Below are 23,807 nucleotides of genomic sequence, written 5' to 3'. Positions count from 1 at the left end.
TGCAGTTTGAGTTCACAGGTAGGAAAGATCATTTAAGATTAGGTTGATGAGGGCAGAGTTTGTGGAGGAGGTGTAATTTGAGCTCCTTATTAAAGGATGGGTAGAATTTCAGTAAATACATGAGTGGAAGGTTATTCTTACGTGGCATAGCATGAATAAAAGCGTGGAAGATTATTTAATCTTTATAGAGATATTATAGGGAATAAATAAGATTGATATGTAAAAACATTTAAAATAATGCATTTATGTAGTAGGTAAAAGAAATACTTTATTAGAGGAATGGAATAACAAAATGTTTTCTCTGGACAAGTCAATAAACCAGTTATACTTCCCTGAGAGTCCATGTAGGGTGACTGAGACAGGTAAGGCTAGAAAAATTCAGCTAAAATGCCTACTTAGCCAAATATATCTTGTTTACTTAATGCCTATCAACAGACTACATTGTTTGATTTCTCTAAAATGCCTATTTATGGTGTGTTTACTCTATGATACTTAAGCAACGTTATATTTAAATAGAGCGAAGTTCTGAGATGTTACTAGATTTGAATGTCTTAGAGCATTAATTATTTGAACCCATGTGATATCTAATATAGTATTCCACGTTCTGTTCCAATTTTTACAGGTTGGTGTTGATGACAGTAGATTTCACAGTTTGGATCAGGAGAGAAAGGACTTTATATGTGAATTTATAGATCTTTTCCTAAGCTAATGATCTATTTGACTTATAAGCTCTTTCTCACCTCAAAAAGTGTTTTCTGTTTTAATATTAAAACCTTATATTTTTCAGGCTGCAAACTATTATACAAACAGGATTTTGCAAGACGTTTGGGATTGAGATGTGTTACTTGCAACTATTGCTCTCAACTGTGTAAGAAGGGAGCAACCAAAGAACTTGACGGTGTTGTGAGAGATTTCTGTAGTGAAGACTGCTGTAAAAAATTTCAGGATTGGTACTACAAGGCAAGTAACTCAAAATTTTTATTATAGCAGCTACCTTAACCAGTGTTTAAAAAAAACATTGTAGTTATTACCATTACGAGTATGGTAGGTTATTTATTTTTAAAATGCACACACATTAGGCCTGGCCCAGATGATACAATTCATTAAAATTCTTGTCATTTCAGTTTGTTGTTTATAACTTGAAATAGTGTTATTACTTGTTTTATAACTTAGATATTACCCCAAATTAGGATATATCTGTATTTCCAGCAGTGTAGTTTAACAAAATAGATTATTTCTCTAAAATTTGTTGTGTCTTTATTTCACATAATAGAAATATTTTTGATGATTGCTTTGTCAGTATTAAACATTAGCAGGTAATTGTTTTGGATACTTAGGATATGTTTTAAAACACTTTGTTCTTTTTTGTCTTTCTAATTGTGGATCTTTGGAGAGTTTCAAATTGAAAGGACACTATATGGATAGAGACCAAAAACATTTAATTTGAAACTGTAAATCAGCATGTGTGTGATGTGTGTGTCTTATTAAAATCTAAAAAAGTTAAGATAACCGCCTCTGCTTCATTGCATTGGTTTCTTTCTGGATAAGAAAATGAGTGCAAATTTGGGCTTCAGTTTCTTGGCTTTTACCCAAGAAAAAGTTATTAGTTCCTCTGTCCATAACATGGAAAACCATCTCAATGCTAAAGCTTCAATAAGGATGCGGTTCTAAAGCGTGTGAATACAGATGTCATCATAACTTCAAAATTGTGAAATACTGCTAAAGAAACAAACAGTAAAATGGTTGAAATATGTAGAATATTTAGTTCACTTAATGAAAGTGACTAGTGTAAAATGATACTATGTACTTAGGAGAATTGCAAGAATTCTCAGTGTAGTTCTTGAATATCTACAGCTCCACGTTTTTTTTTTTAATAATTTTTTGTTTATTGCAGTAACATTGGTTTATAACATTGTAAAAATTTCAAGTGTACATCATTATACTTCTATTTCTGCATAGGTTACATCATGTTCACCACCAAAATACTAATTACAACCCATCAGCACACACATGTACCGAATTATCCCTTTCACCCTCCGCCCTACCCCCTTCCCCTCTGGTAACCACCAATCCAATCTCTGTCCCTATGTGTTTGTTTATTGTTGTTATTATCTACTACCTAATGAAGGAAATCATAGGGTATTTGACCTTCTCCCTCTGACTTATTTCGCTTTACATTATACCCTCAACGCCCATCCATGTTGTCACAAATGGCTGGATTTCATCGTTTCTTATGGCTGAGTAGTATTCCATTGTGTATATATACCACATCTTCTTTATCCATTCGTCCCTTGATGGGCACTTAGGTTGCTTCCAAGTCTTGGCTATTGTGAATAACGCTGCAATGAACACAGGGGTGCATGTATCTTTATGCACTGGTGTTTTCAAGTTCTTTGGATAAATACCCAACAGTGGAATAGCTGGATCATATGGTAGTTCTATCCTTGATTTTTTGAGGAATTTCCATACAGTTTTCCATAGTGGCTGCACCAGTTTGCACTCCCACCAGCAGTGTATGGGAGTCCCTCTCTCCACATCCTCTCCAACATATGTTGTTTCCTATCTTGTTAATTATAGCCATTCTGACGGGCGTAAGGTGGTATCTCATTGTAGTTTTGATTTGCATTTCCCTGATAGATAGTGATTTTGAACATCTTTTCATGTGTCTGTTGGCCATCTGTATATCTTCTTTGGAGAAATGTCTGTTCAGGTCTTTTGCCCATTTTTCAATTGGGTTGGTAGTTTTTTTGTTGTTGAGATGCGTGAGTTCTTTATATATTTTGGAGATTAAGCCCTTATCAGATGTATGGTTTGCAAATGTCTTCTCCCAATTGTTAGGTTGTCTTTTCGTTTTGTTGATGGTTTCCTTTGCTGTGCAGAAGCTTTTCAGTTTGATGTAGTCCCATTTGTTTATTTTTTCTGTTGTATCTCTTGCCCGGTCAGACGTGGTGTTTGAAAAGATTTTGCTAAGATCGATGTCGAAGAGCGTACTGCCTATGTTTTCTTCTAGAAGTTTCACAGTTTCAGGTCTTACATTCAAGTCTTTAATCCATTTTGAGTTAATTTTTGTGTATGGTGTAAGGTAAGGGTCTACTTTCATTTTTTTGCATGTGGCTATCCAGTTTTCCCAACACCATTTGTTGAAGAGACTTTCTTTTCCCCGTTGTATGTTCTTGGCTCCTTTGTCAAAGATTAGCTGTCCATAGATGTGTGGGTTTATTTCTGGGCTTTCGATTCTATTCCATTGATCTGTGTGTCTGTTTTTGTGCCAGTACCATGCTGTTTTGGTTACTATAGCTTTGTAGTATATTTTGAAATCAGGGAGTGTGATACCTCCAGCTTTGTTCTTTTTTCTCAGGATTCCTTTAGCTATTCGGGGTCTTTTTTGTTCCATATAAATTTTAGGATTCTTTGTTCTATTTCTGTGAAAAATGTTGTTGGAACTTTGATAGGATTTGCATTGAATCTATAGATGGCTTTAGGAAGTATGGACATCTTAACTATGTTAATTCTTCCAATCCAAGAGCACGGAATATCTTTCCATTTCTTTGTGTCTTCTTCAATTTCTTTCAGAAATGTTTTATAGTTTTCGGTGTACAGATCTTTCACCTCTTTGGTTAAGTTTATTCCTAGGTATTTTATTCTTTTTGTTGCAATTGTAAATGGGATGGTAGTCTTAATTTCTCTTTCTGCTACTTCGTTGTTAGTGTACAGAAATGCAACTGATTTTTGTATGTTGATTTTGTATCCTGCAACTTTACCATATTCGTTTATTACTTCTAAAAGTTTTCTGGTGGATTCTTTAAGGTTTTCTATATATAAAATCATGTCATCTGCAAATAGTGACAGTTTCACTTCTTCCTTTCCAATTTGGGTCCCTTTTATTTCTTTCTCTTGCCTGATTGCTCTGGCTAGGACTTCCAGTACTATGTTAAATAGGAGTGGTGACAGTGGGCATCCTTGTCTGGTTCCTGTTCTTAGAGGGATAGCTTTCAGTTTTTCACCATTGAGGATGATATTAGCTGTGGGTTTGTCATATGTGGTCTTTATTATGTTGAGGTACTTTCCTTCTATCCCCATTTTATTCAGAGTTTTTATCATAAATGGATGCTGTATCTTGTCAAATGCTTTCTCTGCATCTATTGAGATGATCATGTGATTTTTATTCTTCATTTTATTAATGTGGTGTATTACGTTGATTGATTTGCGAATGTTAAACCATCCCTGCATAACTGGAATAAATCCCACTTGATCATGTTGTATAATGTTTTTAACGTATTGTTGTATGCGATTTGCTAGTATTTTGTTGAGGATTTTTGCATCGATGTTCATCAGTGATATTGGCCTGTAATTTTCTTTTTTTGTGTTCTTGTCTGGTTTTGGTATCAGGGTAATGTCAGCTTCGTAGAATGAGTTAGGGAGCTTCCCCCCCTCCTCAATTTTTTGGAAGAGTTTGAGAAGGTTAGGTATTAAGTCATCTTTGAATGTTTGGTAGAATTCACCAGGGAAGCCGTCTGGTCCTGGACTTTTAGTTTTGGGGAGGTTTGTGATTACTGTTTCGATCTCCTTACTGGTGATTGGTCTATTCAAATTCTCTACTTCTTCTTGATCCAGTTTTGGAAGGTTGTATGATTCTAAGAATTTATCCATTTCTTCCAGGTTGTCGAATTGGTTGGCATATAGCTTTTCATAGTATTCTCTTATAATCTTTTGTATTTCTGAGGTGTCTGTTGTAACCTCTCCTCTTTCATTTCTGATTTTACTTATTTGTGCCTTCTCTCTTTTTTTCTTGGTGAGTCTAGCTAAAGGTTTGTCAATTTTTTTGATCTTTTCAAAGAACCAGCTCTTGGTTTTATTAATTTTTTCTATTGTTTTTTTGGTCTCTATTTCATTTATTTCTGCTCTGATTTTTATTATTTCCCTTCTTCTACTGATTTGGGGCTTTGTTTGTTCTTCTTTTTCCAGTTCCTTTAGGTGCATTGTCAGATTGTTTGAGATTTTTCTTGTTTGTTGAGATAGGCCTGTATTGCTATAAACTTCCCTCTTAGAACCACTTTTGCTGTATCCCATAAATTCTGGCATGTTGTATTTTCATTTTCATTTGTCTCCAGGTATTTTTTGATTTCTTCGTTAACCCAGTCGTTGTTCAGTAGCATTTTGTTTAATCTCCACGTATTTGTGGCTTTTCTGATTTTCTTCCTATAGTTGATTTCTAGTTTCATACCATTGTGGTCAGAAAAGATGCTTGGTATTATTTCAGTCTTCTTAAATTTATGGAGACTTGTTTTGTGGCCTAGTATGTGATCAGTCCTGGAGAATGTTCCATGTACATTTGAAAAGAACGTGTATTCTTCGATTTTTGGATGGAATGCTCTGTATATATCTACTAGGTCCATCTGTTCTAGTGTGTCATTTAAGGCCAATGTTTCCTTATTGATCTTCTGTTTGGATGATCTATCTGTTGGTGTAAGTGGAGTGTTCAAGTCCCCTACTATTATTGTGTTACTGTCTATTTCTCTTTTTCTGTCTGTTAAAAATTGCTTTATATATTTAGGTGCACCTACATTGGGTGCGTAGATATTTACAAGTGTTATATCCTCTTGTTGGATTGTTCCCTTGATCATTATGTAATGCCCTTCTTTGTCTCTTTTTACAGTTTTTGTTTTAAAGTCTATTTTGTCTGATATGAGTACTGCTACCCCAGCTTTCTTTTCATTGCCATTTGCGTGGAGTATCTTTTTCCATCCCTTCACTTTCAGTTTGTGAGTGTCTTTAGGTCTGAAGTGTGTGTCTTGTATGCAGCATATATATGGGTCTTTTTTTTTATCCAGTCAGCCACCCTATGCCTTTTAATTGGAGCATTTAGTCCATTGACATTTAAAGTAGCTATTGATAAGTATGTACTTACTGCCATTTTTTAACTTTTTTTTTTTTTTCCTCAGTGTTTTAGTAGTCCTTCTCTGTTCCTTTCTTCTTCTATACAGAATTGATGGTCACTTTAGTTTGACCTCTGTCTGAAAGCTGTACTCATTAACTCCACTCCTCCCTCCTTTTATGTTTTTGATATCATATCTAACCTCTTTTTTGTGCATTTGTATCCATTACGTTCTTATCATGGAAATAGATAATTTTTCCTATTTGTGGTCTTCTCTTTTCCCCTTAAATCAGTCCCTTTAACATTTCTTGTAGCACTGGTTTCTTGGTGACAAACTCCTTTAATTTTTGCTTGTCTGGGAAAATTTTGATCTCTCCTTCCATTTTGAATGATAACCTTGCTGGGTAGAGTATTCTTGGCTGTAAGTTTTTTCCTTTTAGCACTTTAAATATATCGTGCCATTCTCTTCTAGCCTGTAAGGTTTCTGCTGAGAAGTCAGCTGATAGCCTTATGGGGTTTCCTTTGTATGTAACTTGACATTCTCTTGTGGCTTTTAGGATTCTCTCTTTATCTTTAATTCTGGACATTTTGATTATGATGTGTCTTGGTGTTGGCCTCTTTGGGTTTATCTTGTTTGGTGCTCTCTGTGCTTCCTGTACCTGGATGTCTGATTCCTTCCTTAGGTTAGGGAAGTTTTCATCTATTATTTCTTGAAATAGATTCTCTGCCCCCTTGTCTCGCTCTTCTCCTTCCGGGACACCTATAACACGGATGTTAGTGTGCTTGATGTTGTCCCAGAGGTCCCTTAGACTGTCCTCACTCTCTTTAATTCTTTTCTCTTTTACCTGTTCACCTTGGGTAATTTCTTCTAGTCTTTCGTCTAGCTCACAGAGCCTTTCTTCTGTATCGTCTACTCTGCTTGTGAGTCCCTCTAATGAATTTTTCATTTCCAGTATTGTATTCTTCATTTCTGATTGGTTCTTTTTTTTTTTTATAATTTTATTTATTTATTTATTTGTTTTTCCCCAAAGCCCCAGTAGATAGTTGTATGTCATAGTTGCACATCCTTCTAGTTGCTGTATGTGGGACACGGCCTCAGCATGGCCGGAGAAGCGGTGCGTCAGTGCTTGCCCGGGATCCGAACCCGGGCTGCCAGCAGTGGAGCGCGCGCACTTAACCACTAAGCCACAGGGCCGGCCCCTGATTGGTTCTTTTTTATATCTTCCATTTCTTTGTTGACATTCTCACTGAGTTCATCTATTCTTCTCCACAGATCAGTGAGCATCCTTAACACTCTTAGTTTGAACTCTCTGTCAGGTAGGTTGCTCATTTCTGTTTCACTTAGTTCCTTTTCTGGAGTTTTGTCCTGTTCCCTTACTTGGAATGTATTCTTTAGCCTCCTCATTTTGCTTCTTTCCCTGTGCTTGTGTCTACGTATTAGGTAGGTCAGCCATGTCTCCTGCTCTTGGATAGGTGACCTTATGTAAGTGATGCCTTCGGAGGCTTCCAGTGTGCTTTCCTCAGTTCTCAGTGTTCCAGGGGTGACCCCTATGTGGGTTACGTGTGTCCTTCTGTTGTGGCCTGTTTGCTCTCCCTGTAGGCACCCAGGGAGGCTGAGTTATGCTCCTGGCTAGCTGTTGTAATGCTCAGCTGCTTGTAGTTGTTGTGGGCCCTTCAGTCTCTTTATCAGGTGTGGGCAGCCCCAGCACAGTTGGCTGCAAGTTCTAATACCACATTTGAGTTGCAGTATTTCTTTTGAGTAGGCCCCCAGCGTGGCAGGTTGTTAGGCTCAGGGCCTTCCAATTGCTGTAAGCCTCTAGCCTTTTAGGTCTCCTGTCAGCTCTCTGAGGATTGCAGCTGGGTGGGGCTGGCCTCAGGCACAGGAGCACCCAATAGTTTCAGGCTTTGGAAGGTGCAGCAAACCCCCTATGTGGGTCTTTGAGAAGCACAAGTCTTATGCAGCTGACAAGCCCTGCCGCCCACAGGTCCACACACACAGTCAACACAGTCCTGCCCCGTGTGCGCGCCCCGACCTCCCCAAGCGCACCCAGTCTCTCCCCGGCGGGAGCCCCACACACTCCGCCACCGCCCCACACTCTCCACTCGCTCCTTGTGCACACCCTGCCCCGCTAATGTGGCCTCAGTTGCCAGGCTGCAGAGAATCCAGTCACCAATCTATGCAGGCCCACAAGTTGCCTGAGGGCTTGTTGTTGGGTGGGGCTAGTCTCTAGGGTGGGCTGCCCGCCCTGGCTGAGCTGGATTAAATCGGTGCTCCAGCGGGTGGGGTAGACCCTGGGCTAGCAGGCCTCAGGGAGAACTCCAATGGCGTCTGTGTCAGCACGCCCACACCAGGCCACAACAATGGCCGCCGCCAATGTCCCAGTCACCAGAGAGGTCTCACCCCTCACCGAAATGCACTCAGGGCCTATTAGGTGAGTCTCTTTTTGCAGCTTTCTTTCTGGTGATTTTAGGATGCTGTCTGAAACGAGTGAGTTTGCGCGTGGACCCTTTAAGAGCCGGTTTTAGTTTCTTTGTGAACCGGGTTTTCTGGGGGTGCTCCCAAATGTTTTAGTAGCAGGCAAAGTCAGATATTATGCCGCTGGTCTGGATTGTGCTAGGTCCACAAAATGCCCACAGTGGGGGCGCTCCCCGGCTCAGGGCCCCGCGCCTCCAGGGAGTGCTGCGTACCTGTGAGCTGCTCCTGGCGGCCGTGAAGCTGGTGGCTTGTGAAGGCGGCGTTTTTCCTCTCCAGAAGGGAGTCTCTGCCTCTTCCACCTCAATTAGGATCGTCCGTTGTTGCAGGAGTTCCTCTCATCCAGTTTTCAGTTCTGTCTCCGGTAGTTCTTCCATGAGTAGTTGTAAATTGGCTGTGTCCCCGGGAGGAGGTGAGTTCCAAGTCTGCTTACGCCGCCATCTTGACTCGAGATATCTCCACATGTTAACTAACTTGTTTTTTTTTAAAGAGGAAGATACATTCCAAATTGTAAGAGGTTGTCGCGGCTAGGAGTTTTGGTGCACTTTTAAGTTACTTCATTATTTTACTGTTGCTTCCAAGTAATTTAAGCCTTAGAATTAAGGTTCAAATTTTAGAAACACACAGGACAAATATACTAATGCCCTCTGTACATACCTTTTAGTCTAAACCAATGTCTTGTTCTATTATAGACAGTAGCAATTTTGAGAAATCACTCAGAAAATGTTACTTGAATGGCTTTAAATGCTCAATTTTAGTTTAGCGTACACAAATACACCTTCTCCGTTGTTTATGTGGTTTTATTTTTGAAAAATTGGATAAATCTCAAAACAATTGTTATTTAGTGGCTACAAATGTGAAAATTCCGTTTTATTATTATCTGTTACCTTTTTCATCATTTATTTTATTGTTTGATACAGAAGTTGTTACCATGTGATAATGACGATTTCCCTGTCATTATTTTATTATACAAATTTCTTCCTAATTGTGTAATCATGAATCTAAAACTTTAATTTTTGTTTTTTTTGTGAGGAAGATCAGCCCTGAGCTAACATCCATGCCAGTCCTCCTCTTTTTGCTGAGGAAGACTGGCCCTGAGCTACATCTATTGCCAATCCTCCTCCCTTTTTTCCCTTTTTCTCCCCAAGGCCCCAGTAGATAGTTGTACGTCATAGTTGCACATCCTTCTAGTTGCTGTATGTGGGACGTGGCCCCAGCATGGCCGGAGAAGCGGTGCGTCGGTGCGTGCCCGGGATACGAACCTGGGCCGCCAGTAGCAGAGCGCGTGCATTGAACCACCAAGTCACCGGCCCGGCCCTTCTGTTATTTATTTTAAAGGATAATTGCATGTAATGTTTTTATTCATGCATCGTGCAATGATGAAATTTCAGTGAGGCAGTGCATTTCAGCACATAAGAATATGTTAGTTAAATAACCAGTTACAATTATGTTTATGTTTAATGTCAGTATTCTATACATTAAACACATGTTTATTATTATTTCTTCTTATTTTAAACCCAATACATCTTTGTATAATATACACAATAGCACTATTACATACTGTACTAATCTGAGGAATAAAGGTAAGAAAATTTTTGTCACTCGGTGAATTTGTAAAGCAAGTAACAATGATGTTTTATTAAATATATGATCAATAGGAATACAACTTTCAAAATGAAGAAAAGAGTTGTCCCTCCTGATTCGTCGTTGGCCTCTCTGTGGAGGCAGCCAGTATTATAATCAAAGAATAACTTTGTTCCGTGTGCTTTCTAATTTAATCAAACTGTACTTTCTTATACCTCTCATGAGTCCCTTCTGTTCACTGCTAGCATCATATCATCTTGAACATGTGGTAAATTGAGTCCCAACCAAATTATTTTTTGACCTTCTTTCTGCTTCCACTTTTTCACTTTAGGATTACAGAGTTTTAGATTTTAGTTCATTAAAAAATGTCCTTTACTTTCATTAAATTGTCCTTTAGTTCATTAAAAAAAAGTCAGTCCAGCTTTTATTAGGAATTAAAAAAAAGTGCCCCATCAGGGAAACTAAAAGCAACAGCTAGCCAGTTCAGTTGTTACTTTATCTTTAGTCATGAGCATTTGCTGCCTGCACATGAAGGAGCATATGCATTGAGTTTTACTTTCTCTTGTCTTTGTGCTTCAATTTTGAGAGACTACCTAGAGTATAAATAACTTCACAGTTTCATTTATTTAAATTTAATTTAAATATTTAGTATTATAATTTTGAAGTTAACTGCTTATGTTTCTTTTACTTGACAAGACGTTTTGAATATCTGTGTTTTCTGGTCTGTATAATGGTTTGCTTTTGGATTTAAAATAGAGGATTATTAAATACTCGCTCTTCTAAATTGGAATATAAAATATGTTGAAAACATGCAACCAAAAAATGCTGAGAATAAAATTGTTTTTTTCTTCTCCCAGATAACTCTGTAGAAGGAAGTAGATTTTACTTTTCCTCAAAGTAAATGTTTCCAGGCATAATGTGAAACCAGATGGGAGGATAGTTCTTTTGATTTCTGTAAGTTTAAAATTTCTGGAGAAAAACGATTTAGTATTGTAATGCAGTAATAGCCAGGTGTTTGATATATAGCGAAGATAATTCAAAAGTTCCACTGTTTCCCAAGAAAGTACTAGTACGTCGAGTACGAGTACTTCTTACTACTACTACTAAGCTTTTCTTAAACTTGTCACTTCAGATTACAGTTTTTTAACACAAGTTTTGATTTGTTTTACAAACCCATAGTGAATGGTAGCAATATTAAATTCTTTAGTGCAAACACCCTGTAAGAGTCTAACTGTATGACTTACGGGCTTTAATTAAATGAATACTTAAAGTTTTAGTAAATTTTAGTTATAAAAGGATAGCTGAATGAAAAATATTATTGGGCTTTTAAATTTTTTCTGTTTTTGTCTATAAATTGCTAGAAATACTGATTTTTAAAAACAATTGTTTTTTGAAATTAATTTGAGAAAGAATATCTAATATTCTTGCTTTAAATGTGCTTTTTGGGTGACTGAAGAATTCCTATCACTTAAATGCTTTGCATAGTGCCCAATCACCTACTCTTTTATCACTGCAGTCTTTTTTTTTTTTAATAACTCTGTTGTACTCAGAAAGATATATTGGGACATCATAAAGAATGCCTTTTTACAATGACGGTAAAATCCCCTAATTCATTTATGTTCATGGTTCCCCCTTACAAAACTAGATGTGAATGATGAAATGGGGAACAAGTGGATGGGAAAGTTACAAGGATGTGTGTGTGTATATATACATCAACTAAAAATGAAAAGTTGAAACTGTCCAATAATGTAAGGGACTATGTCAGTACAGGCTGAATGATCTTTTGTCTATTAAGAAGAGATTTCTGTATTAGCTGAGAGGTTGGATTAAGGTTTTTGAATTAAGAGTTTAGTACCTGCCTATTATTTAGATCTGTTTGAATCACTGGCCTTTTTTTTTTTTTTTTTTGCAAAATAACATACAATTCCCACTTTTCCACAGTGATAGGAAAACCTTTTAAGGATTTTATTTATTTATTTTTTCACCCCCAAAACCCCAGTAGATAGTTGCATGTCATAGCTGCACATCCTTCTAGTTGCTGTATGTGGGACACGGCCCCAGCATGGCCGGAGAAGCAGTGCGTGGGTGCACGCCCGGGATCCGAACCCGGGCCGCCAGCAGCGGAGTGCGCGCACTTAACCCCTAAGCCACGGGGCCGGCTCAGGAAAACCTTTTAAACCAGAGACTTAAGTCACACTTCAGTTCTTATGCTATAGAAATGTTAACCTTTCGTAAGAGTTCTCTCTTGTGGTTGGGAGTGGTGTTGGTAAGGAATGATGGTCATTAATGATGTTTTCAGATTAGTCATTGTATTTTAGTTCGGTTCCAAACACTTACCAGGAGTTTGCATTAGTGGCTGTAAAAGAAAAAACAAGAAACAAAAGAGGTTCACAAGCTCTAAAATTTTGGTTATGGCATTAAATTTGGAATCAGTATTGAGTTCTGTTATTATTCTTTCCTGAAAAAATATATACACATTTTGTTTCCATTTGCAAATTGGCATTAATCTTGCTTCCTTTTTTTTCCGGATAGAGAGAAATCATCTAAATTTATTTTGAATCTTCTGGAACAAAGGAATTTTAAGTATTGTTACTACAAAATCCAAATGTCTATAATTACAAAATAATGAAGTGATTTCATTGTTCCAATTCTTTGGGTGGAATGTGCTTGGTTTTATGCCCGCGGCCTTCTAAATATTGTGTAAATGTGTAAATTTTACATAGGGACTTTTTTCATTATTGAGTAAAATATGACCTGGTTGATATTAAGTGTTAATGTTATTGAGGTTACCACATAATATTACCAGCAATATAAGATTCGAGCTCACAATTTTCTGAACAAGAGATGTGATATGTAATATACATATACTAAGAGTCAGCCTAGTACATGTAGTGATTTGAATATGTTTTATACAAATTGATTTGGATTTTAGATGGTACATTGAGAACCTTCTTGCAGCATTTTACTTTTATTAGGATTTTTATTCTCTAGTTATATTTACTCATTCTGTCTTTCCATTGTCTTTATAACTTGGTGTACTAAATAAAGTCCAGGTTTTGACTTGGATTGCCTGCTTTGAATCGTGTCTTTGCATTTTTAATATTTTGCCTTAGACAAATCACTTAACCTATTTGGACCTTAGTTTCTAGTAATGTTGTGAGGATTATAGAGATTAGATATAGCTTGCTGGGCTTTTATTTTTCAGATTCTCTATGAATGAGGTAGTTGGGCTACAGCTTCACTTTTGCTCTGTTCTTGCACTGGTGAGACTCCTGAATAGAGTGTTAAGCTTTCAGTTCCTTCCTTTGTGCCCTTGTCTTTTCTTTGAGTATAAAGTATAAAAAGGGAAAAAACTTGAAACCTGGAATCTTTTAATGGTTATTTTAAGGAACAGTTTTTGACTGGTGAAAATTTTACATAGGGACTTTTTTCATTATTGAGTAAAAATGACTTGGTTGATATTAAGTTGTTAATGTTATTGAGGTTACCACATAATATTAGCAGCAGTGTAAGATTTGAGCTCAGTTTTTTGGACAAGAGATGTGATATTGGCATCACGTAATAGTCATAATTTATACTACAAATCTTCATTCATTTAACATTTATTCAGCAGGAGAAATACCTGACCTGGAGAAAAAAAAGAGCCTGTGTTCTAACCTTGGGGTATGTTTGTTATATAAGACCTGTTTACCAACACAATCATTTGTTAATACTCCTGACTAGGAATTTTGACATAGTATGTACTCATTGAACTCCTGTTGAGACATAAAGTGAGAGGTTTCAAAGCCCACAGTATAACCTTTAGATTATTTAGAGTAATGAGGAAAAGCTATAGCCATGATTATTATGAACTACAACATATTTAGTATTTATTGCTTTATCAAAACTTCTAAGTTGTTAGTTAAACCAAAGGATAATTTAAAAAATTATAGTAATTTATTTCTACTCTAACTAGATCAGAAACTTAATTATTAAAGGAACTATATTTGAAATTAATCATTTATATCTTTTGGTTCACTCATTAAGATGTTAAGAAATAGTGAAAATGGGCGAAATGGAGGGAAAAGGGGATACTAAAAGATAAAAATTTGTCTCTAGATTATTGATTCATCATCATAAAGTATAACTCTTAATGTATGAATTTTAGTCAGTTTTATTTTGCATATTGGCAGACCAGTCAGTGCTGGTTGTTTTCCTAGATATAGATCAAATTTGTTGTCTTAAAATGTAATTGTTTTTTAATTAATTAAACATTAAACATGGAGTGTTTTAAAACATGAACTGAAGTTCTTGTTATTAAAATTAAATTAGTGTATTTATTAGAGCTCTTCAGATTTGTTATATTAAACTGTTGAGAAACAAAAATAATTTAAGTTAACATCCATCATTTTCTCATCATAAGAGCTTCAAAATTATTCTGGTCTTATACAACTTCTTTAAATTGATTTATTATGAGCTATCAGTTGAACCTGGGAAATTAATCCATTAATCAGAGATTTTCAATGTAATATGATTGTAGGAGACTTCTATCAGTATATCATTATGGCCCTCAAAACATTAAAATATATTGTATCAGTTTGGTCTGCCAATGTTCCCCTTTTGATTATCCTATGTTTGTACTGCTGGTCTTTGACTTCTGGTAAGTATAGAAAGGGATTTTGACAATTAGGTAAATTGCTACCTTTTTTTTTTTTTTTTTTTTTTACTTTTATTGTGGATTTTACTGTATGTTTACGATTTATATTATAATTTTATTTTTTCTTTATCAGACATTGTTTTATCATTTGGCAATAATCACTGATAAACTTAGAAATCTTTAAAAATACATATCTGACTTTTTAAACCTTCTAACTCGAAATGTCTGATACCTTCTTTTTTTTATTAAGGCTGCAAGGTGTGACTGTTGTAAATCTCAAGGATCTCTTAAAGAGAGAGTGCAGTGGCGTGGGGAAATGAAACATTTCTGTGATCAACATTGCTTATTACGTTTCTACTGTCAGCAAAACGAGCCCAACATGACAACTCAGAAAGGACCTGAAAACTTACATTATGGTATGTAATAATTTAAGTAGTAACTTGAAAAACCTATACAGTATCCTTTGGTTTCTTAGATCTGAATTCAAAGTAATGATAATGAATAGTTGACTTTGAAGATAGTTTAACAGCAACTTCTGTAGTTTCTTTGGGTGGAAGTGCCCTATATGATGTTTCTCTAGATGTATTGCTTTTTATTTTATTCTCTTCTAAAAACTTAGTGCTAGTTGAAGCAATAGAGTCCAGTTGGAGACGCAGAGAAGCTAAACAGAATTATAACAAAAATTTTTAAAAATTCATCTACCTATCATGTATCATCTTCAATTTTATTTTATTTTATTTATTTATTTATTTTGTGAGGAAGATCAGCCCTGAGCTAACATCCATGCCAGTCTTCCTCTTTTTGCTGAGGAAGACCGGCCCTGAGCTAACATCTATTGCCAATCTTCCTCCTTTTTTTTTCCCCTTTTTCTCCCCAAAGCCCCAGTAGATAGTTGTATGTCATAGTTGCACATCCTTCTAGTTGCTGTATGTGGGACGCCGCCTCAGCAAGCGGTGCATCGGTGCGCGCCCGGGATCCGAACGCGGGCCACCAGTAGCAGAGTTCGTGCACCTAACCGCTAAGCCACGGGGCCGGCTCCTCATCTTCAATTTTAAATGAAAACTATTTTTAGCAAATTGTATGTGCTTGGGGGTAGGTTATGAGGAACGATAAAAATTGTTTAGAAGTTGTGACTTATTTAAGAGTTAAATTTAAGAACATAATATCGTCCCCAAAGCAATGTTTACTTTCTGAGAGGACAAAATGTGAAAAGAGTTAATTCCACTTATTTAGCTATGTATTTCAGCTCTCAAATTTATATTCTTTACTTAAAATAGCTTAAAATATTTTCTTCAGTAACTATTGTAAAAATCATTAAAACTTAATGAGAAATACGGATTTAGAAAATTCTGAAGAAAGTAATATTTATCTTATTTTAAATTTGTTTATGTTTTTAGATCAGGGTTGTCAGACGTCCCGAACCAAAATGACAGTAAGTATTGCTTAAGTGCTAAATATTGATTTTGATAATGTGGGGATAAAAAAATAATGAGTCCAATTTGATCTGATCATAATAAAAGATTTTTTTACTTTCCTCTGTTGAGACTGTTGAAGTATGCAGCTGAATTACCTGGTATTAAAACAGGTACTTTCATAATGCTAGGGAATATAAAGGTGAATTAATTATGGCCTAAACCTACACTGGGGGAGATAGACATATAAATGGTATTTGAGTTGAAGCACTCATAATAGATGCATCTTTAAGACAGTAGCAATAGTATGTTTGAAGTGATTGACTGTATCTGTTCGTGGCAGCTGTGAAAAGTCTTCTAAACAATTGAGTAGAAGGTTTCCAGGTAGATAGGGATGAAAAGAAGGAGTAATAATGTGCAAAGGGCATGTATTTTTGGCAAAACTGTTCATTAGTGCCAAGCTTAAAGGGGGTGGAATCATGGGAAATGAGGGAGAAAGGATAGGCTGGGCCAGATATGCATTTATTTCTCAAGTAGGGATCTGAGGATCTATGCTGGGGCTGGGATTCGTGACTTTTAAAATTTGAGAAATACTTCCATAATGTGTCCTGGGTTTTTTTATTTGCTTTTTTTTTTTTCTTTAGTCTTTTCCTTTCTTTTAGTGTAATACATCAAATTCTGCTTTTATGTTAGCAATTGAAGACTTTTGTAGGTTTTAAAGTGGCCATTAGTGTGTAGTGAAGAAAGAGAAGAGGGAGCATTTTTCCACACTTTGAACAGCAGTGAGCCTGCCCTCTGCGTGCTAAGTCTAGCAATAATCACCAGTGTTGGGATACTGGTATTTCTGGCATCTGTGTCCAGGGGGAGCTCTACAGGAGTCATTTATTGGCATCACAGTAATTCTCTGGGCTCGTTCTTGTCCTGATAAGAAAGAATAAATCAATGGTTCTTAGCTCTGGTTACACATTAGAATAACCTGGGGACTTTTCAGTGTCTGGGCCCCAACTGAGAAATCCTGTATGTTTGAAAATTTCTTCAGGTGGTTTTAATATGTAACGACAGTTTAGGGTCACTGATATAGGTGAAAGATTGGTGTTTTTGTGTTATTCCATTCAGTTCTTATTTTTAATGTTAATAGAATCCTAGAAAAGTAAGAGTGCTTTCTCCTTTGCTTCCTCCCCTGTGTGTCCCCACTTTGTGGAAATGTATTTTTAAGTCAGGTAATTCAGAAGTACATAAACGTATTCAGCTGAATCATCTCATTTTAATAGCAGGCACTTTTCATCCATGCTGAGGAATATAAAGATGATCGCTCCCTATTTTGTTATCTTGGTGCAGCCAAAAAGCAACCCCTCAACCTTGTTTCTGACATGCACGCTTTTGACCAAGGCTTCAAGAAATCCCTTCTACCAGCACAATATTAAATACTTTTCTCCTGTCACAGCACTTGAACCATGTTATATGACAGACAGAAGGATGGAGGGAGGATTATTAGTAGGGAGGGATAAGTCAGTCTGCCATTGCAGCTACTGCCTTTTGTCTTACAAAGTCCTCTCCCATCTTTTCTTTTTAGGATTTTGGAATCTTTTAATTATCCCCCCTCCCCCCCCATAAACTTCAAAAGATGAGAGCTTAGCCATATAATTTTGGGCAAGTCTTGTTCTTTGATTGAATTTTCTTCTTTGTGAAATGGGGATGAAGATAGTACCTACCCCAGGTTTCTCACACAGTAGGTGCTAAGGACATGGTAGCTGTTATATTCGAGACCTCATAGAGACAGTATATATAGAGATTAAGAATATAATCAGTTGAATCTACTCGAACTTTTAGTTCTGTCACCTTTACCAGGTTGTGTAAGTTCTGAGCCTCAGTTTCCTCATCTGTAACATGGGAGTGACAAAAAGACCTACCTCTTATGGTGTTGTGAGGATTTAATAACTCCTATCATGAGTTAGGTAACTTTGGTGCTTTACATAGTATCGTAGTCTGTTTGAGCTACTATAAAACAATACCATAGATGAGGTGGCTTATTAACAACATATTATTTCTCACAGTTCTGTGGCTGGGAAGTCTTAAAAATCAGGGTGCCAGCAGATATGGTGTTTGGTGAGGGCTGCTTCCTGGTTCGTAGATGGCCATCTTTTTGCTATGTTCTCACATGGTGGAAAGGGTAAGGGATCTCTCTGGGTTCTCTTCTATAAGGACATTAATCTCATCCGTGAGGGCTCTGCTCTCATGACCTTATCAGCAACTAAAGGCCACACTTTCCAATATCATCACATTGGGGATTAGATTTCAACATATGAATTTTAGGGGGACACAAACATTGTCTCTAGCGCATAGTCCCTGGCATATGGCAAATACTCAACAGGTGATGGCTTTTGCCATTATAATTTTTATTATTTTGTGTCCTTATTCAGTATTCATTATAAATAGGTATAGATCCTGACTATTGACTAGTAGAAAAGTAAGAAGCATTATCAAGTGTAGGTTTTCACCAGGTGGCATAGTTCAATTGACATAATGTAATATTTGCAGAATGACAGGAGACAAAACATTGAGTAATCTAGAACATCTGTGATTTTGGACCCCTTGTTCTTAAGTGGGGATTCTAAAGTATTTTCCAGTTCAGACCAAACTTACCCAGTGCTTAGTATGTAGTAGATACTCAATAATTGTTAAATTTTTCTGCTCATTTTACAGCTGGGGAAATTGAGGCACAAGAGATTGAGTGACTTGCTTGACGTTACACAGCAGCAGTGTTAGAACCAAGTTCCCTAGCTCTTTGTTCACGACTCTTATCTTTTATAGCTTGATTAATTATGTGGTTTGAAATCCTGATGAATCTAGAATAAGCTCATACCAGTACTGGCCCCCTTGGCTTATGTATTTATTTGTAACTCATAAGATAATCACCATAAACAGGTTTTTTTTATTTATACCCTTCCAGACCTTTAAATATGCACAGATAAACTTTTAAATAGTCAGTGCTTTGTTTTAGTACAGTTGATCCTCATTATTTATATTTGCGAATTTTCGTACTGCCTAAAATTTATTTGTAACCCCTAATCAATACCCCTGGCACTTTTCGAAGTCATTTATAGACATGTGCAGAGCGATGAAAAATGAGTCACCTGAGGCACATCTTCCTGCCAAGGTCGGACAGGGCAAGGCTTTACCTTCTTGTCTCAGCTCATACCATAAACAAGTATCCCTTTCACAGTCTAATTAGTGCCACGTTTTATGTATTTTTGTGCTTTTTGTTGATGATTTTGCTGTTCAAAAGGTCCCCCAAGCATAGTACTAACATAGTTCTCTCATAGAACACATAGTTCTCTCTTGTGTTCCTAAGCACAAGGAGGCTGCTGTGTGCCTTAGGAAGGAAATAAGTGTCTTAGGTGAACTTCATTCAGTTGGGTGTGAGTTCAGTGTTCATGAATCAACAATATGATACATCCAGAAAAAGGAATGAGAAATTCGCCAGTCTGTAGATGAGGCAACTCCAAGTGCTAAAGTAAAATCTGTCGTGCGTGATGAAGCTATGGAAAAGATGAGATAGTAACCAAATTTGTGGATTCGTGAGCTTATGACTGATTTTAAAAAAAGCATAGTGAACAGCATTATTTTGAGACTTTCTGCTCACAGTATGTTACCTAGGATCAGGAAAAGGTTAAACCTTTCTTGCTTAGTGCAGGCCGGCTCACACATTTTAAGGTGATATGGTGCAAAAAATGTTCAAGTTGCAGGCGAGGCGGATTTTGCAGATCAGGATGCTGTGGAAGAATAACTGCTAAGTGTTTTGCAGGAAAAGGGTTATATGGGCAAGCAGCTTTTCAACGCTGATGAGACTGACTTGTTTTTTTTGTAAAATCTTTGGCAAATGAACCGAAATAATACAAGTGGTCTCGAAAGCCCCTGGTTTCAAATCATTCAGAAACCCTGCATCCTTGCTATTGTGTGCCAGTGCCAAGGGTAACTTTAAGTGCAAACCTCTTATGCTGTACAGAGCCCAAAATCTATGAGCAGTTAAAGGGAAAAAACTTAAATGTATGCCAATCCATTGTAGGTGGGACAAAAAAGCATGATTTGGTGTCTCAAATATTCCAGAATTGGTTTCACAACAGCTTCATCCTAGATGTTGAACACTATCTCCAGAGTGAAAACCTTGCCTTCAAGGTTTTATTGTTGTATAATACCCATTGCCATGAAGAACTCCAAAATGCCCACCTCAATGTAGTTCTTTTTCATGCCCTCAAATACTCTGTCTCTCATCCAACTCTTGATTAGGACATAATTAAAGCTTTCAAGGCCTGCTTCATGAAAGAGCTTGGGAGGATCTCAACACCAACAAGGAAACCACCATGGTAGACTACTGGAAGTCAGTCACTATATGCAACATTATTGATTGTGCCGGCACAGCTTAGGACAGCATCAAGCAGGCTACTGTGAATAACTGTTAGGAAAATGTTTCACCAGATTGTGTGAAAAACTTCGAAGTCTTTGAAGGTGTTACAGAAGAAAATAAAAAGAACAGTGTTAAAAACGTAATGCGTATTGTACGCAAATAAGTGGAGAGGGCTTTGGGGACATGAAGGAAGAAGACGTGGATGAAGTCTTGGCAGAGAAGGCAGTTAGAGCCCACCAATGAAGACCTGGACAAGATGGCAAAACAAGGTGTCAGATTTGGTGACGAAAGTCAGCCTAAGGCTCCCGAAAATTGTCCCTCTAACAGCAGCTAAAATATCGGAATGGAATTCTGCTGTGGGAAAAATTGTCAGTGACATGGAAGAATGTGACTCTACGCTTGAGCAAAGCCTCAAATTTAAGCACTACTGTGTTTGTGTCTTATATCAAGATGCTTAAAAGATTTGAGGTGAAAAGCCAAGCAGACAAAGCTGACTTAATTTTTGAAGCCAGTTTGGGAGGGAAAATCGCTGACACTGTCAACAAGTTGCAAGAGCCAAACTCCTGAGGTAGAACTGCCAGGTGTCACCATGCCACCCTCATCGACATCTTCCTCTTCTGCAGAACAAATTCCATCAACATCTCCCTTGGTTGTCCTGGGGCACACCAAGGTTGAGAGGTTTAGCCACACAGTGCACTGCCCCATTGTACATTATGCAGCTCTACCAATAGTAAGATGTTAATGTTTTTATAAAACGTTAAATGCTTCATCTTTGGGTTTTTTTCAGGACTTTATTTGCATTACTATACAATGTACAGTATGTGTGTACTGTATCTGCATGTGTATGTACATGTCTGAGTGAAAGTCAATAATCACAGTATGGTAGAGAACATTACACAAAAATGCTGTAATCGTAATATATTATAAAGAAATACTGCATCTAAATATTTGTAAGAAATAGATGTTAAATAAAGTGTGTTTCAACATAAACAAGGTTATGCATTGATCTGTTGATGAGAATGTTGTGACCAGAGGCTCTCGGGACCCTAACCCTGTATTTCCTTTTGGAGCAATGGTTTGGTGTTCATGGCGACTGTTCGGGACAACTGTAGAGAACTTGACTACCCCAGATGTTGAGAATTGACTGTATTAGTGTTCTGTACCTTTTCCCCCATATCAATAGGTGGTATGGAGAGCACTTTATCTTTAGTTCCTTATGGACAGGTCTTCAGCTTATTTTAGATTTTATTTGTGTGTGTGTGTGTGTGTGTGTGTGTGTGTGTCAATTGCAAATAAATGCTATGGTGAACATAGTAAAAACATCTGAGAGACTGTATCTACAGGATAAGTTTCTAAAATTGCAATTGCTGGGACACAGGAAATACACAACTTAAAGTTTGATAATATTTTTGGTAATTATTTTCATTTTTCTCATCTTTTCAAATTTAGTACCATATATAAGCTGTTTATCCAGTAGAGGGAGATAGAGTACCAGATAGCCATGGTAACTGCAGGAACCTTTTTCTTTCTCAAATAAATTTAAAAGAGTCTCATTATTTTTAAAATTCAGGTTAACAACCTTGCTTTTGTACTTAAAAGTGAGAATTGTCTTTTAATGTTTTTTTACAAATATGCTGATGGTATCCTTTGAAGGTAACACAAATCTGTAAAATGAATGATTACTACTGCTTTGCCAGTAGTTAAGATAGATTCATCTTGATGCTACCAGATTAAGACTATGGTAAACATAGTAATAATAGCATAATTTGGTTGTACTCTTCCACTCTTGTGTGTTCCCTCTGCAGGACCTAGAAACCAGTATTTCATTAACACCAGGAAGTAATAAAAATTAGAGGCAAAAATACAGTGTTTCTCTTTGCTTCTCTATAGGGTTCAGCACCACCTCCTTCTCCAACACCTAACAAAGAGATGAAGAACAAAGCAGTTCTTTGCAAACCTTTAACAATGACAAAAGCTACTTACTGTAAACCTCACATGCAGACCAAATCTTGTCAGACAGGTAACTTAGGAAAATCTGACTTATATGCTTCCCTATACCTATACCTTACCTAAAGAAATTCATGCTTTTTCTCAAATAACAGGCTGCAGAATAGATTTGGTCATTTTCTTTTGATTTTGCTTATCCAATTTTATATATTACCTTGAGAATACAGCATATTGTTTAAAATCATCAGTGAAAATCAATCTCTGATAAAAGCCTAGAATACAAATTATGTCACAAGTGAAAAAATGCTGTATCAAAAATGTTCTTGAGGCCAAGACCCACTGAAGTGACTGTGTTCTCTTGAGAAATTCATCTTTAAGTGTGGTCTGTAATGAAGATAATTCTGTTTCCTTGTCAGAGTGAGATGAAGTAATTAAAATATGTTTTCATCTAATTTAGATGTTAGCTGTGTTCTAATTGTTTGATGAAATAAACCTTTTTGCAGCAGTTGTGAGGCGAATCTGGTAGGGTGTCTGAAACTATATAAAGTTTTTAAAAGATATTTTCTTTCTGTTAAAAAAAAAGTCTAAATTCTGTTTGTGCTTTCTATAAGTTAGAACAGCTACTGCATTCAATTTTGTTAAGTTACCTAATTTTATGAAAACTGGGAATTTCTTTTAAATGGATACTGAGGCACTTAAAATTTTCTTTGTTACCAAATTATTTTAATATTGAGCAGCTATATTTCAGTGTTAGTTAACATTGCTCCTTAAACACACTTTGTACTTTTAGATGATAATTGGAAGACAGAATATGTCCCAGTGCCTATCCCTGTGCCTGTGTATATCCCAGTACCTATGCACATGTACAGTCAGAACATTCCTGTTCCCACTACAGTTCCTGTTCCTGTAAGTCATATTTTAAGTTCTTTTTCATTTTGAGATTTATCAGGCATAGGTGGGAGAATGTTGTTGCAGTTGCTACCTTAGTGAAGCTAGTAAAAGCAGAGGGTTGAGTCTTTGCCTTTCTTCAACAATTAACTTAGGTTTGATGGAATCTCTGTCATTGTTGCTTTGTGTTTAATCAGGTATATGTTCATCCTTGAGAGTGAAGTTTAGCAGATTTCTATGACTGCTTTACGCATACTGTGTTTTACATTTGAGTTCATTTTAGAAAGATTTGTGAAGCTGTAAGGTTTAGAACTGAAACATGGAATAGAGTTCCATGTAAAATGTCATTACATTATTTCATCCTAGGTCATTTGCAATACTCAGGACACTGTGTCAGCGCTTGGCTACTGTAGACCCCTTGGGGACAGAAATACCTCAGAAATTGTTTTGTTTAATTTTTATTTCTATTTTAAAAAGTAGCTGCTTGTATTCTGAGTTTTCTTGACATCTTAGTTTTGATATGTATTCTTTCCAAAGCTTTTATCCAGTATGGTATTATAAAGTAGATCATATGTCAGAGTAGTTTT

General features: G+C 36.6%; 1 protein-coding gene across 3 annotated transcripts in view; it reads left to right on the top strand.

Moving 5' to 3' along the window:
* The window catches only part of ZMYM2 (zinc finger MYM-type containing 2), a 104,504-nt gene that overhangs the window by 61,447 nt on the left and 19,250 nt on the right, over nucleotides 1-23,807 (top strand). For all 3 annotated transcript variants that reach the window (XM_087436340.1, XM_087436339.1, XM_004435238.3), the window contains 5 exons: nucleotides 788-960; nucleotides 14,819-14,984; nucleotides 15,966-16,000; nucleotides 22,276-22,405; nucleotides 23,123-23,238. In XM_087436340.1, the coding sequence (XP_087292466.1) occupies nucleotides 788-960; nucleotides 14,819-14,984; nucleotides 15,966-16,000; nucleotides 22,276-22,405; nucleotides 23,123-23,238 (620 nt within the window). The remainder of the gene's footprint in view (nucleotides 1-787; nucleotides 961-14,818; nucleotides 14,985-15,965; nucleotides 16,001-22,275; nucleotides 22,406-23,122; nucleotides 23,239-23,807) is intronic.

The sequence above is a fragment of the Ceratotherium simum genome, chromosome 10, assembly GCF_057802395.1.
Source record: "Ceratotherium simum simum isolate JZ-2026a chromosome 10, ASM5780239v1, whole genome shotgun sequence".
NCBI classification, from domain to species: Eukaryota; Metazoa; Chordata; class Mammalia; order Perissodactyla; family Rhinocerotidae; genus Ceratotherium; species Ceratotherium simum.
The sequence above is the reverse complement of the archived record's forward strand: the minus strand, read 5'-3'. Positions and strand labels throughout refer to the sequence as shown.